The 14,040-nt window shown below is 46.2% G+C and overlaps 1 protein-coding gene across 6 annotated transcripts in view; it reads right to left on the bottom strand.

Annotated features, from left to right (window-relative positions):
- GLI2 (GLI family zinc finger 2) overlaps positions 1–14,040 on the bottom strand; it is a 197,109-nt gene that overhangs the window by 28,009 nt on the left and 155,060 nt on the right. For 4 of the 6 annotated variants that reach the window (XM_087733425.1, XM_087733428.1, XM_087733429.1 and 1 more), the window contains 2 exons: positions 12,734–12,928; positions 1,883–2,084 (listed from right to left, as the gene is read on the bottom strand). In XM_087733425.1, coding sequence (XP_087589551.1) covers positions 1,883–2,084; positions 12,734–12,928 — 397 coding nt within the window. Of the gene's footprint in view, positions 1–1,882; positions 2,085–8,143; positions 8,207–12,733; positions 12,929–14,040 lie in introns of those variants that run through there. The other 2 variants (XM_087733427.1, XM_087733430.1) reach the window with 2 other exon arrangements.

The following is a 14,040-nucleotide window of genomic DNA, read 5'->3' as shown; positions in this document are numbered from 1 at the left end:
CAGTGGGGATGAATAACTATCCATTTAACACAGTCCAAAACCATGCAATTTGGTCTGCATTCAGGTGAGGGGAGTGCTGGCTCAGGGGACTGCTGAAGTATGGCACCCTTCATATGTAGGTCACTGGTTCAGCTCCAATCTAGGTCAGCGGTGACCAGAAACACCACCAGCTCCTGCCTGCTTGCGTGCTAACTGGGGCAACAGGTCCGAGCCAAAATGCAGCAAACAGCATTAAAAACAAAGTGCTGCTTCTGGAAACAAGGGGTTCGCTCCCAGGGATGAGTCCCCTTGGCAGAGATGGAGAAGCATGGGAGACGCTCTGCTCCCTGTACTCTAGGCGGGTGATGCACGAACCATAGATTCAGCCCAAAAATCGATTATTTGCCACCTTTAAGAGGTGGCTGCCCTGAACCTTTACCCTCATGGTATTTTCTCTCACATCACTAAAACTGCCCATGGTATGAGTGCTCAGAGAATGGGGCCATAATTAGCAACATGCTTCATTTCCAATTTTGCTTTTAGAGAAAATACTTATTGCTGGTGACCATACAATTAGTATTTCTGTTCCAAACCAGTTAATGACAACTTGACCGAAAGAATAAAGGGCAAAAATAACTACAGTGTAAAAGAGCTCTGGGAGTCAAGTACGCGCTGCAGCAAATGAGGTGTGATGGCAGGCTGCTGCGCAGCTTTGTTATGTTACAGCAAAGTCCAAAAATGACTTTCTGAAGTGCTACTAGGATCTGGGTCTGAGCGGGTGAGAAAGGATTTCATTCCTGCCACTAAGACACTGTTAAAATTATAACAAAAAAGTCTTTTCACCCCAAATTGCTGACAGCTATCCTGTTATATACGTGACCATTTTACAATTGCTGACATTCAAGATACACCTTTAGAACACTGAGAAGAGCTTCAAATTCAGTGTTATTACTTGATTATTCCCTCAGAGGCCAACAACTGACCATTGGGTCAGACTCTGCACTCTACTGAATTGTTGAAAATACCAGATGCTACCCTGAAAAGCTTAAAATCTGAGTACAAGATGAGATGCTACAGGTATGCCCAGTTAAAGACAAGTGAAAAATATGATTACCAGACAAGGAGTTGCTATTTGTTTAAGTTAGCATAATGTTTGATTCTATAGTCAATTTCTTAATGATGCTGCCGGATAAAGTAACTGATAAAATTAATGTTACATTTACTAATGGCAATGTTTCTGTTTTCCCCTACAAATTTAGGAGTGCATGATCTTTAGAAACCCTTACTTTGCAACATCAGTGTTAATTAGAACTAACATTTTTAACAGTTAAGTAATAAAAAGAATAATAACATTGTGAAACTTGGGTGAAGCAATCATGGCAGGAATTGACAACAGTGAGCTGCCTGGTGTAAGTGCTTTTTAATTAAGGTTTGAGCAAAACTTTACTCAAGGGCTTAGATTTGTTTTAAATATGTTTTTAGAATTAGGCTCTTAAATCTGCCCAGGCAACATTTTTTTTTAAGGATGTGGACCAATAGTTTGGAGAATATTTTGGGGCAATCTCTTCAATCAGAGGGTTTCTTAATCAGTCCAACCGCTCACAATGAGCATTTTTTAGATGAATTTATTCTCTGTTTCTGCTTGCAGGGAGACATGATCATATCATAATTACTGGAAATCTGGTAACCAATAATCTAAATCCAGCACCCCCCGCCCCCCCTATAGGCCACAAAGTACCCTTCCACATGCAAAACCAGATGGGGGCTTTGATTTAATACACTACACAGCCCCAATGCACAAAAGCAGAGGTTGCGAGGAAGAGAAGGTCTCCCTTGCTGCAGGATCACCCTTCTTTTGGGGGGATGGTTACACAGCTGCATGGAGCCAGTCCCAGAGCTTTACCTGATTGTCCCAGCAGATAAATGGCCGTAGGAGCCACTCGCCGCTGAACTGCTTCGGGAGTTGTTGATATATGCCACAAGAGAGTTTGGGGAGGTCCTGATCATCGTCTGGAGATCAATGCTGGCATCAGACAGTGGGGAGATAGACAGGGCTCGTTTTCGGCTCAATCTTGGGGTCACTCGTGGGCTCGAAAAGCGGGACACTGTAGGAAAGAGAGATTTTGTCAGACAAAATCAGTGGGCTGCTCCCTTCCCACAGTGGGGCGGGAGGTGCTGAGACCTGCTGCACTCGTGACTGCTGTGGGATGTTCAGGAGCTGGGAGCAGTGCAGGGACCAGCTACACTTTGACGGGAGGTTTCCTCTCTGCTGGGCATTGAGTGACAGGGGTCAGGCAGCACTGCGAACGCCTGCTTGCTTCGCCCTCCTCGGGGGATAAACAGAAGCCTGTCCATCACCCTCTTTCATTGGCACTAGATTAACTTAAAATTAAAAGGGAAAAGGCCCCACAAGGTTTCTGTGAGCACAGCTGTCCCCGTTGACTCGGTGGCAGGAGCATCGGGCCAGAAGAGCCGCACGTTAGAGCCGGGGCGACCCTTGGAAATGGTGCGTGCACTTGTGTGTGGAGGGAGCAGAAACCAAATGAGCGCGAGCACAATGCTGACCGTCCAATTAACGAAGGAGGCAAGGTTCCAGGAGCCCCAAAAGTAAATTAAGAGTTTTAAGAAAACCAATTTGGCAGCTCAGGCACAAAGTTCAAGCTCTCTCCCTCCAAAGGGACCTGCCAGTGCCTGGACTCTATTAGCAATTGTCAATCATTCGGGCATGAAGTCATTTCCAACCCTGCCAGTCCCGTTTGTGGATCTGCAATACCTGGCGAATTACTACTGTACGATTTTGGCCTCCCCCAGCATTTTGGCACTGCTAACTGGAACAACTGACTTCATCCAGAGGAAACTCTGCTGAGGCCTAACCCACCTGCAAATCTCCAGCGTGGCATGGACGGGAGCTGGGGATGGGAGATATCACAATGTTCCCCGATACCAGGGTACCAGATCCAAAGTCTGCCCGAGCCCTAGCCCTTCCTCAAATGGCTCATCCCTCCAAAGAAATGAGAGCAGCATTTAGGTCACCTATTTTTTTAAAAAAAAGGTTTCTAAAGGTAAAATATTTCACTCAGCCACGGGGTCCAGCTGATAATCCCCATCATCTACCCAGGGGTGCAGGAAGGCTCAGCTTCTCCAGCTCCCTCCCTCGATGAGCACAGTGCTGTACTACTCCCTGGCTTTTCCGGTGGCGGTCTCCCCAGAAAGCTTGCTGTGGGTATATCCTAATAAGCACTGTGAATAAAACAGTAACTTGCCCAGACAGGCAATATGAGCTATTTTCCTCTAGGTGGTTGGAGGGACTGATTTTGGTTGCATATCACCAAATACAAGCCTGTCACTTTGCAAGACCATAAACTTTCCGTCCTGACGACAGTACTGGTATGTGAGAGGGTGAATGGGATGTACAAGGAGGTGAAATATAGCCTGCCAGTGTGACCAAATAGTTCCTTGATTTGTGTTGGCTCACAGAAGTTTGTGTCAACATTTCCCTGAGACCAGTGGCTGGGTTGCAGTCTCCCAGTCTCCACATGACTCACTCGTGTACCTAAGTGGCTCTGTCATTACCATGCCTGGGTGCTGTGTAATCAATGGGGTTCAGTACCACCATCCCCTTATTATCCATGATGTCCCTCGTTGCACAAGATAAATGAGTTGCCCAAGGTCCCACTGGAAGTCCAAGGCTAAGTTGGTACTTGAACCAAGCACTCTTGTGACTTTTGTCCTACACCTAAAAAGCTTCAAGAGGTGCAATACTGACAATATTGGGAATTTTTCCTAAAAATCAGGTTGTTGCACATCTGCTGAACACGTTCTTCCTGTAGTATTTTGCATAACCACATTTTGCAGCCCCACGGGGCAGGGAGAAGCTTGAAAACACAACTTAAGGATCAGGTAGCAAACAGAAAGAACACATAGTTCTGTAAAAATCACCTCCTGAGCGTTAAAGCTGTCCCATGATTTGGAGGAACAAAACTCAAACTTTCCTAATGCTTGTGGCTGGAAGTTTCCAGGCCAGTTCTGCCGTGATGAGGGGCACTTCCCTCGGAAGTTTGTACAGCCGGTTTGTAGAGGCACTATGGATGCAAAACCAAAATGAGCAAACAAACTCCCCTCAGCAAAGGCTGGCCCTGCCTAAAGGCTGGAGTAGAGCATTCCCAGACTTCACACCTGGTTCGTGAAATTTGTGCCCTGCCAGAGCTATGGACCGAGCAACATGAGGGTTGCATGTGTCCAGATCATAATGGTCAAAACTGTGCTCTGTCCGCAACATATGCATGTATTGATTTGAACTAATTAAACTTTCTGTTTTGCTTTTTTTTTTCTTTTTTTTTCTTTTCTTTTCTCTTTTTTCTTCTGACTATAAGGCATCTTGATTCAATACATGGGCCATGACCTGGGAAGATCTGGGTGCTGTTCCCAGTCCTCCCCAGACATGTCTCTTTGAGCAAGTTGCTGCTTCTTTCTGTGTCCCCGTTTCCCAGTGTCATCTATTTAGATGAGCTCCTTTAGATAGGGTTTGTGTTTTATTCTGTATGTATTGCACTTAGTGCGATGGGGCTCCATCTCAGCTGAGTTGTCAGTGTTTCTGTCCTACAAATAATATGTGTCTTTCCAGATATAGATATTGTTTTCTGCATTTGCATTCCCACAGTCTCCTCCTTCTCTAACAGAAGGAAGCAGGCCAGATTTGACAGTCATATTTATCTCTGTTACTCCCACACCTCAAGGGAGATCTGTTTATTAATGTGCCACTTCCCTTGATAAATTACTAAATAGAAAGAAAAGCCTTGTACTCATTTCTTGCTGTTCCTTCCCATGATTTATGTCCACAGTGCTGGTTCAGACATTGGTCGCCATTAATTTACAGAGGGAAGAAGTCCTGATGTCCAACAGAAACCTGGGTTTTCGCAGTGCATCCAACATGGGCACCCCTCCCCGCTGCACACAGGTATGTCATCTTTTCCCCATATAAAACTCTGCTGGAAGCTGTCAGATTTGCAAGCTGGCCTGGGACTTCTCCAGCCCAAACCCAGTAATACGCATTGTGTTACTGTCCACTCTAATTTAGATCTTGAAAGTACCGTGGGCTATCTGAAATGTTTGATAGCAGATCCAATAGGTTGGGCTGATGCTTTACACAAAAGCCTCTTAGGTCTTGTGGGCTTCCAGGGAAAGCTGTGACCTAAAATTGTGCTATGGATGAACAATTCCTCTCTTCTCAATGACAGCCTGCCCAAGGTGCCTGGGAAGGGAAGCATCTGAGAAATGGAAAAGCAGTTTAACCACATGAAGAAGCGCTCACTACCGCATTCAGGAAGAGGGAATCTTTTCAAAATTATTATTCAAAAGCAGACTAGCAGCACTGGGAGTATTCTTAATAATAAAATTGGCCTGACCTCATCCCCTGATCTGAGGACACTGAGCACGAATGTTAAATTCATCAGCAGCAAAGACAAGCATTAGTATAGCTGTACACATAGGCAAGGTGTTCAATATGGGCTGACTGACAGCCACTTGAATACGTAAGCAAAATCCTCTGTTGCCTGAGGTCCAGTGATGTTTCAAAGGAGAAACCACATACAACTTCTTCAGCAGTGACTGTGCCCAGAGAAGTAAATGAAGGCGGGATCCATTTTTCAGACACAGAGACGGAAAGCCTCAGGAGGATTTATCACTAGCACTCCCTCTCTCATCTCCCCTTCAAAAATGCTGACTTATCAAAATGAACAGGGTTAGTTTTAAAACTTTTTTGATGTTTGGAAAATATGTTAGGGGAAGAGTTTCCAAAGTGTCAGAGTACCTCCTTCAACACTCTCAATAGAAAAAAATGTGGTATTTTTATGTTGTTGTTCTGAAAGATGTTTTGTTGAGAAACATAAAGTCATCACAGGTTGAAATTAATTTGAAAAGGTCACAAATTGAAATAAAAATAGGAAATTATTTTAAAATTAATTCCATTCATCTGCCAGAGTTTCAGTTTTTAAAATTAATTTCTCTGTGCCTCCCTACCTCAGATGGAGACCTTTTTTACCTTCAGTTTCTTTCCCTGGAATACCTCTGAGAGATGGGAAAACTCTTTCTGACCCAGATCCAGAAAGAAGTGATGGGCCAAAGCCCACAAGCAAAACAAGAAACAAGACAACTCCATGAGGTACTCTGTATCGTTGCCTCCTCTTGTGTTCAGTAATTCCAGACAAGTACATTTACAGCATGCCCAGGATGGGGGTTCTTTGGTGGTGGCTCTTCCCATATCAATTTGCTCTGCTACTTCTACCTCTCGTCTTGAATAAACACCTATTAAAGCCAGCAGATGCTTTCCATTGACTGCCATGGACTTTGGACCATGGAATAAATACGAATTTAAGAGCTGACCTAGAGACACCCTTGTTTGAGCTATCTCATCTTTACTTTCAAACTAATTCTTCTCCACTTGGAAAGCATGCTATGTTTATGTGCTCATTTTTTGGACCTACTAATACCTTGGTTTTTATTTATTCGGTGTATAGTGAAAGAATCAGCCCTGAACTCTCTGTTGGACTCGATGATCTTAAGGGTCTTTTCCAACCATAACGATTCTATGATTCCATGAATGGAAGAAACTTGATTTTCTTTTTTGTTTTTGCAAAAGACAAAGATACCTGCTTAGAATCTGAAACTCTTTCAGATTTCAAGCAAGAGCAAAAATATCCTTTGGCCTGAAGTAAGACACAGGAAATTTTAAGCCAAAAGACTGTCCCCGTCTCCCTACACTCTCAGAGTTAGGAGGAGATTAAAATGGAGATGTGAAGTGGTGGATGGAAGGGTGCAGTAAAGGTTGAGCCCAAAGCTCTGGGCATTGGCAATAGTGAATGGCAGTCCATGAAGGTTGATAAAAAATTTACCATAGGCCTTTGCCCCCTGCTACCTCTTCTTACAGAAAGTCAATTCCAGCTACATTTTATAGTGTTCTAACTGGAGCACACTGGCCCTTCCGTACCATTTCATACACAGGCCCAGATACACTGCCTGTCACAGTCTCAGCTCTACACGCTAGAGAATAAATATAACCCACGTATTTTAAAAAACATTTTAAAACTGTCTGGAATAACTTTTCAGTAGAAAAAGCTTGACTTTACAGCAGCATTATCTTTGCACAGTAAATGTAAATGCCACAACTCACAACTGAAAGCCATTTCTCTCCTGGAGGGGTTTAAGTATCCTATTTCTAAACTAGCAAGAATTCAAGGTTGAATTTTTAAGTGACACTGGCCACATCTGCTAAATGGCCCAGCCCAGCCCTCCAGCCAGTCTAGAGCCGGGAGGAAAGTCCAGATTTCTTGGTAAAAAGGTAAAAGTTTCCTTCGCAGTTTCCTACAGGGTCTATGAATTATCACATCCATGGGCTGCTCAGAAACTGGGATTTTCTTCCCCAACTGAGATTTATCCAAACAGGCCAGCAATGAGCCAAATGGTCAGCCTCTCATTTTTACACGTATCAGCTTGTGGTCTGACTCCCACAGCTGCTCCCAGCTCTGTCACGCTAGATCAGGATCAGACCCCGCGGGGCTCATGTGGGAGGCAGGAGCAGAGGTTCCTGCTCCGACCACTCACTGTGGCTGTGGTCCATCAGAGGGACATTAGAAGAGATGGTTTTCCTAGAGGGAAATTTCAGACCTCTGTATTGCATTAGAAATAGTGGCAGCAAAACCCTCCAGAAAGAAAGTGCCAGGCACTCAGTGGGAGCTCCTTCAGGACAAGGAAATCTCAGGCAACCCTTTACGGACAAGCATGTCGCCATGATCTCAACTGCAGAGGGACATCAGGGGAATCTGCTTCCAAATGACCAAGCCCGTAAAACAAGTGGGCTGCAGATGGCTTACCCCCGCTCCTCACTAAAACACGGCCAGAGCCACTGCTTGCCCTGCATCCCCTGGCCAAGCCCTGGGATAAATATGGCGTTATCAAAATGGTCCCTCTTCCTGATTGCTCACCAAGAAAACTCCACCCAAAGCGTACAGAAATATCCCCCTCCTGTTGTCAGATTTAATCCAAGGGCAGCAAAAAAACACAGGATGATCCCTTAATCAATAAGCAGCAGCAATAAACTACAAACACTCTTCACATAACCAGTTCCTTATTCCCCACTCCCCTTTTGCAGCGGCAACATGCATCTTACTTAGACTGCAGCAGATGCTGGACATTTGTTCTGGCACCAGACGCTGTCCTGGGACTCTTCTTTCTTCCCTCCCCAGGCTGATCAACTTTGCAGTTCAAGGAATACTAATGCTTCCCTCAAATCCTCGCTGAAAGACAAGGCTGCATTCTTCTACTCCCAATCCACAAGGTAACTGTTTAGAGGACCCAACTTGCATATGTAAATTGAATTCTTTAGAAACCAGAGAGCAGCAGGATTCCAGACAGAGCACTTATGGGATGCTCTGGGACTTTTTCTCTCTTCTGCACATATTTTTCTGGGGAGGAAAACAGCACTGCTGGCTAGAAATGGGTGGGAAATAGTTTCCCATTCTCTGAACCTTTTCTGAGATTTCAGCAAGTTTCCATTCTGCACTGGGACAAAGAAAACAACAACAAAAAGATCTTTCAGAGTTTTTAAGGAAGCAACTACAGGGCGCGCCGTCTGCCCAGAGTAGCCAACAGCTGGCTTGTTTGGGAAGTCATCTGCGATCCAGCATATCCAGCCTGCAAATCCAGAGCTGCTGGTCCTTCAAGCCCCAGGCAAGGCACTTCTTTCCTAGGATGCCATGAGGCTGCGCTCTCTCTGTCCATCTTGATAGAGCAGTTGCTTCATATAAACCTGGTGGAGGGCAGTCCTGAGCTCACCTCTCACAGACACATGCCTGCTGACTGCAGTAACCACTGGGCTGCACTGCCAGCCCTGCTCCTTATCCCGATGGCTATTAAATCATTTACTTAAAGTAGAAAGGCTCCAACAACACTGACTGAAAGAGGCCAGTGAAGCTGAATCACTGTTTGACTTGGTGGAATAAAGTCCTGCTTGATGATTTGCCCACATCCCAGGCAACTGTGCCAGCCGCTAGCCTCTTGGCTCTCCTGGGCTGAACAAAGCCTTTTCCCAGTTAAACTGCTGGTCATGATCAAGACATTCTTGACTGCCATGCACCAGACAGCAAGAAACAGGGCAGGGATCCCCCCTCTAGCTCTACAACTGGATGAAATGCCATGACAGCACTGCAGGGTCATCCCTGCTGTCGGTAACTGTAAGGTTGCACAAACACATCTATGCAGCCCTCCTGACCTGAGTGACTACTTCTGCGCAGCGCCGCTTGGACGTGAATTGAACTCATGACCTTTTTCCCCCATTCCCTGACTCAGTATGGACTGCCCACTCACACTTTCGACACTGTGCAAACAGAACTGATGGATTTAAAGATGATCTCTGCTTCCCACCCTGGACATGAGAGTCCTTATTCTGAAGATTGGGGTCTTGTTCCCAGAGCAGCCACTGCTCTGCTCACTGATCATTTGATGTCTTTTCTCTTCAGGGTCTCCAGCAATGAAATAACTTTGCTTTGTACAGTACTTGGAGAACTTCTGATGTACAGGGCTATAACAGTACAAGTATCGAGTCAGTCTGGATATGCTCCTCTTGAGACCAAATGGCACCTCCTGAAGGGCTGAAGGTAATCACAGGAGGCCTTGTGCTTAGGAAAAAAAAAGTCAAGTGCACTAAACATACTCAGAAAGTTGTAGTCATCTCCAGGTTCATCTGTGCTCCCCACCAGTCTTTACTGCCCCAGGGATGCTCTTGTGCAACCACTCTCTCACCTGGAATAATCCACTATGTGACACCCACTTCTAGAATAGAAATGCAAAAGATATTATTTTGATCTGGTGAATAGATCCTGTAAATTAGTCTCCAAAGTGTCCCACCAGCAATGTTGTGACATTGGAAAGCAGTTAACTTTTGATTTGAAAGTGTAGGCTTTCCAGAAAATGGATTTAAGCCTGGAATCAAACCCCACTCTTGGATTTAAAGTCCCTGTTTGAATGACAGAATGAAACAGAACAGTTAACTGAAGGGTTATTTAGTCTCCACTGGCAGTGGCCTGAAGACTCCAGCGGTCTTGTGCGTAAAACTTAAATTTGACCTACTTTAGTGGTTTAACTACTTCTAGCTGCACAGCGAAAACCTTGCTGAAGAGACTCATCTCTGGGGCACCCCAGCTCCGCCACCATTGAAACACGCAGCAGACCTGACACATGTACCAACAAGCTCCAGCTGACACTGATGCCCTAGACCCTAGACATGTGATGGGATGAAAAAACACCAACAAACATGGAGGCATTGAGAAATTCTCCAAGAAATGCAATTACAGCAACCAGAAGAGCCCAGGATGTGTCTGGAAGAACTACCATAGCCAGTGTCTAGGGCTCCCATGGACCTGCAGATGTTTGGAGGTGATGTGACACTGAATAGGCCAGTTTTAATATACGCTTATCTGCTTCTTTTTCTTTTGCAGGTGCCAGTGTTATCACAGATGTGTGATGGTGCTGCGTGTGGTTTGACAGGAGCTACCTGCATTTTCAGAAAACTAATTCTTTTAAAGTTCTTATGTTCTGGGGTGCTCTGGGAAGAAAAGGGCTCTCTGAATGAAAGATGTTGTGAGGTGGTGACTCACTGGGGTTTTATGCATGCTACTGGTATTCTTGTCTCAGAAAAGCACCATAAGAGGATGCTTTATTAAATTATCTGTTCAACTATTTACTTAGTCCCTGCTGATTTAAATTTTTGAAATAACTTTCTAAAAAGAGAAGGAGACTGTTGCCTCAGCCAGTGTTTCAGAGCCATCCATTTTAGTCTCCACCTTGATAATGCACAATTCTCTCTTCTCTCCGGCTGATGGATAAACCGAAAGACGTAGACCAGAGACTGGCTGCTGCTCCTTTTCACATTTTTAAAAAGTAGCCTTCCGGTCATGTCATATCCTCACGACGTTTGAACGTTTTCATCTCACTCAGAGCATGTGAAGGCCCAGAAAAGGCTTTCAAGGTACTCATGAACAAAGCTTTACTGAAAGATCAAAATAAATGCTTGGCAAGCCCTGGCTTTCCAGTGAGTAATGGTTATGAGCTTGGCAGCATGAAACCAGGACCTTTGATATGTGATTTACTCTAGAGTCATTTTCGGGAGAAGGCAAGCAGGAAGAGAGTCTTCTGCCAAGGGGAGTATCTCAGACGACTTTAGATAAAGACTGATCTTCAGCAAACCAGAGGATGAGCGTCTTGGTGTGCTAGAGTCAGCCTGCGCTAGCATGAAAACAGTTGTGTTTGCTTCCCTTACTGGCTGTTTATCTGGTGCTTCAGTGAGGCACTGCTGGTCAGAGATGGACTAATAAGGAGGCAAGGAGGAAGAAGCCTTGTTCATGAGCCCAAGGAGAACTTGGCAGGGCTGGTTTGCACCCATCTACTATAACCACAGACATTAACCCTTTGGAGGGAAGACAGAGCAGTCAGTAGACCAGCTGCTTTGTAGCAGAGAAGCTCGGAATATATTTTGGGTGTTAGAAGCAAGATGATACCAAGAAGCATGTGCTCCCCTTTTCAGACTACGATCCAGGTTCCCGATCAATCTAGGAACTGGCAGCAGAAAATGACTATTCAGGTAAAACTTCCGCAGCAGCTGCAGACAAGAAATTGTTTTTTCGTTAGAAATATCTATAAGCCCCTATCACTGAACAGCCAGAGCAGCTTTTATCATTCTAAACCAGTCACTTTATGAAGCAGCAAGACCGCAAAGTCTTTCATCTTAAAAGCTCAACAACAGAAACTTTGAAGCGGTAATGAAACGATGCAGATCTCCACTCTAAAAATTATAATGGTCCACAGGCAAATCCGAAGGCAGCCCAGGAAACAGAAGCCAGTATCTGAAAGTCGAGCTGAGACTTCTTGTTCTTGCAGCAGAAATAATCCCCAAACCGCCCTCTGTAACATCTACGCAACCCCAGTTCTTACAAGATGTGGCATGAAGTGAAAGGAAAGAAATTTCTAACAGCTCTAAAAATCATTTGGACCTTGGATACGTTTCCATATAGATTTTACCCATCTTGACAGGCCAGTGGTCAGGCCACAGGGGTGACTCAGCGTCTCAGTGCCTAACATGATTTTATTTCTTCTTCGTTTAGCCAGGAGCCAGAACTTTCTGGGCTTATAATGCCTGATACTAGCATAAATACCACATTCCTGCAATTTTTTTCTCCCATGAAGTACTAACATATCCTCTCCACCGTGGTTCCCCGTTAACATATTTTTTCTCCTTGGGGAACTGAGAGGTCCCAACCAAGATGAGGAGTCTGTCGTGCCGAGCACAGCTACGCATGGAAATGGCCGGCCTTTGCCCCAGACACCAACCCGGGGCTAAACCCAGGGGCAGACAGGGTGGGATGGGGAGATGGAGGTAGACCTCACCCCCAGGGACGATATGGTCACACGTGGCCAGGGCAGCGGCATGGCAGCAACACCCTGCCCGCTGGACCAGCCCGTCTCCTTCCCATTCAGCAGCCGTGCCATCCTCCCAAAGAGGCCACAACGTATGTATTTCAAATTATGTATATTTTATACATATATATGGAACAAGGCGACCTTTTAAGCCAAAAATTATAGTGAAGCACCAGTGGGTTTCAGCAGGGCAGAGGGACCACGTACAGCAACCTCCACCTAGAGAACAGCCCCATCCATCTGTCCCAAAATTTCAGTCACACCAGGGAGGACTCAGACCACTACTCACCGTCGACAGGGCTGAGGTAATCGTGGAGGTGGGCTGTGCTGGCTGCTCCCCCGCTCTGCATCAAGAGGTCCCCGTAGGGGTTTGGGTGGCCGGCCATCAGCGTCATTTGGTGGTAGTAGTCAGCGGGGTTGGCTCCCGGTGGCGGTGGGGGCAGCCCAAAGAGACCTCGCTCCTTCAGGTGCTCATGAGCCACTGCTGGAGCCGCGGGCGAGGAGAAAAACATGGGGAGAAGGTTCCCACCGCAATGTTAGACCTCGGCGCTGACGTTGGCGGCCCCGTCTCCCCCCCGCGCCCCCCGCCAGCCCCAGCCGCACAGCTCCGCGTAGGGCTCTCGTGACGTGTGCTTGGGCGTGCTTCTGCGGACAAAAGAAACTAAGCTGGGGCCTCTGCATTCCTCCATTTCCGCAAATTTATAAACAATCTCTCATTCCCCCTTCTAATAATCCTCCCGTTCGGACGCAGCCGGCACCCCAGGGAGGGGGGAGAGGGCCCAGCCCGCTGGCAGCAGTAACCCTGTCAGCATTAACATCCCTGCCTATTAGGAAGGAAAGACAAATGCAGCCCAGTTCCCGATAGCAGCGCACGGAAATTAAAGCCAAGGTCTAATGCATAGAGCTAGGTTTAGTGTCTGGCAGCATAAAACCATTTTGGCTGCCAAAGCCAATTATGCTCACTTTCTCCCAGCTGTAATTTTTCAAACCTGCCTCCCCACCCGCTTGCACCATTAACTTATTTACCACCGCCTTAAGAAAAAAAAAGGAATAAAAGGAAAAGAAAAAGAAAAGCAACCCAAAACACAACACCTTTTTTCCCATAGCAAATAACGAAACTGGCTTTGGAAGGGGAGGATGGGGCAGAGCGCATGCACATCAGCCATCAGACCTCTTCATGGCGGGCAGCTGGGAGTCTGGATGACGTTTTAGGGGAGGGAAGAAGACACATGCATCTCCCCATCACCCTAGGGAAGTTTTTTTTAGCCATAGAAGATGGTCTTATGCTGCCAGACACTAAGCCGGGGGCCTTGTCACTCTCTGGTGCCCTTTGCTTTGTGGCGGTGAAGGGCTGCTTGCCCCCGCAGAGGCTCAGGAGCCGAGGGATGCGGGGGTTTGCTAGATGTGCAGGGACTGGGTCCCCAAAACCTGTCTGCTCCCTGGGCACTGAGCCAGCTGCCTGCAATCGTGTAATGAAGCACTTCTGATGAAGTAAGTCATGACTTGCACCTCCCCAACTGAAAGCAGAGTTGTGCCTTTTCCCCTTTCCCTGCTTGGCCATTTTTGTCCCCAGCTCCCCAGTGTGGGGTCTGCCAG

The sequence above is a fragment of the Nipponia nippon genome, unplaced genomic scaffold (assembly GCF_047370975.1).
Source record: "Nipponia nippon isolate SJK-2023a ecotype South Korea unplaced genomic scaffold, ASM4737097v1 scaffold_5, whole genome shotgun sequence".
Taxonomy (NCBI): domain Eukaryota; kingdom Metazoa; phylum Chordata; class Aves; order Pelecaniformes; family Threskiornithidae; genus Nipponia; species Nipponia nippon.
Note: the sequence above shows the minus strand (reverse complement) of the source record. Positions and strands in the feature narration are given on the sequence as shown.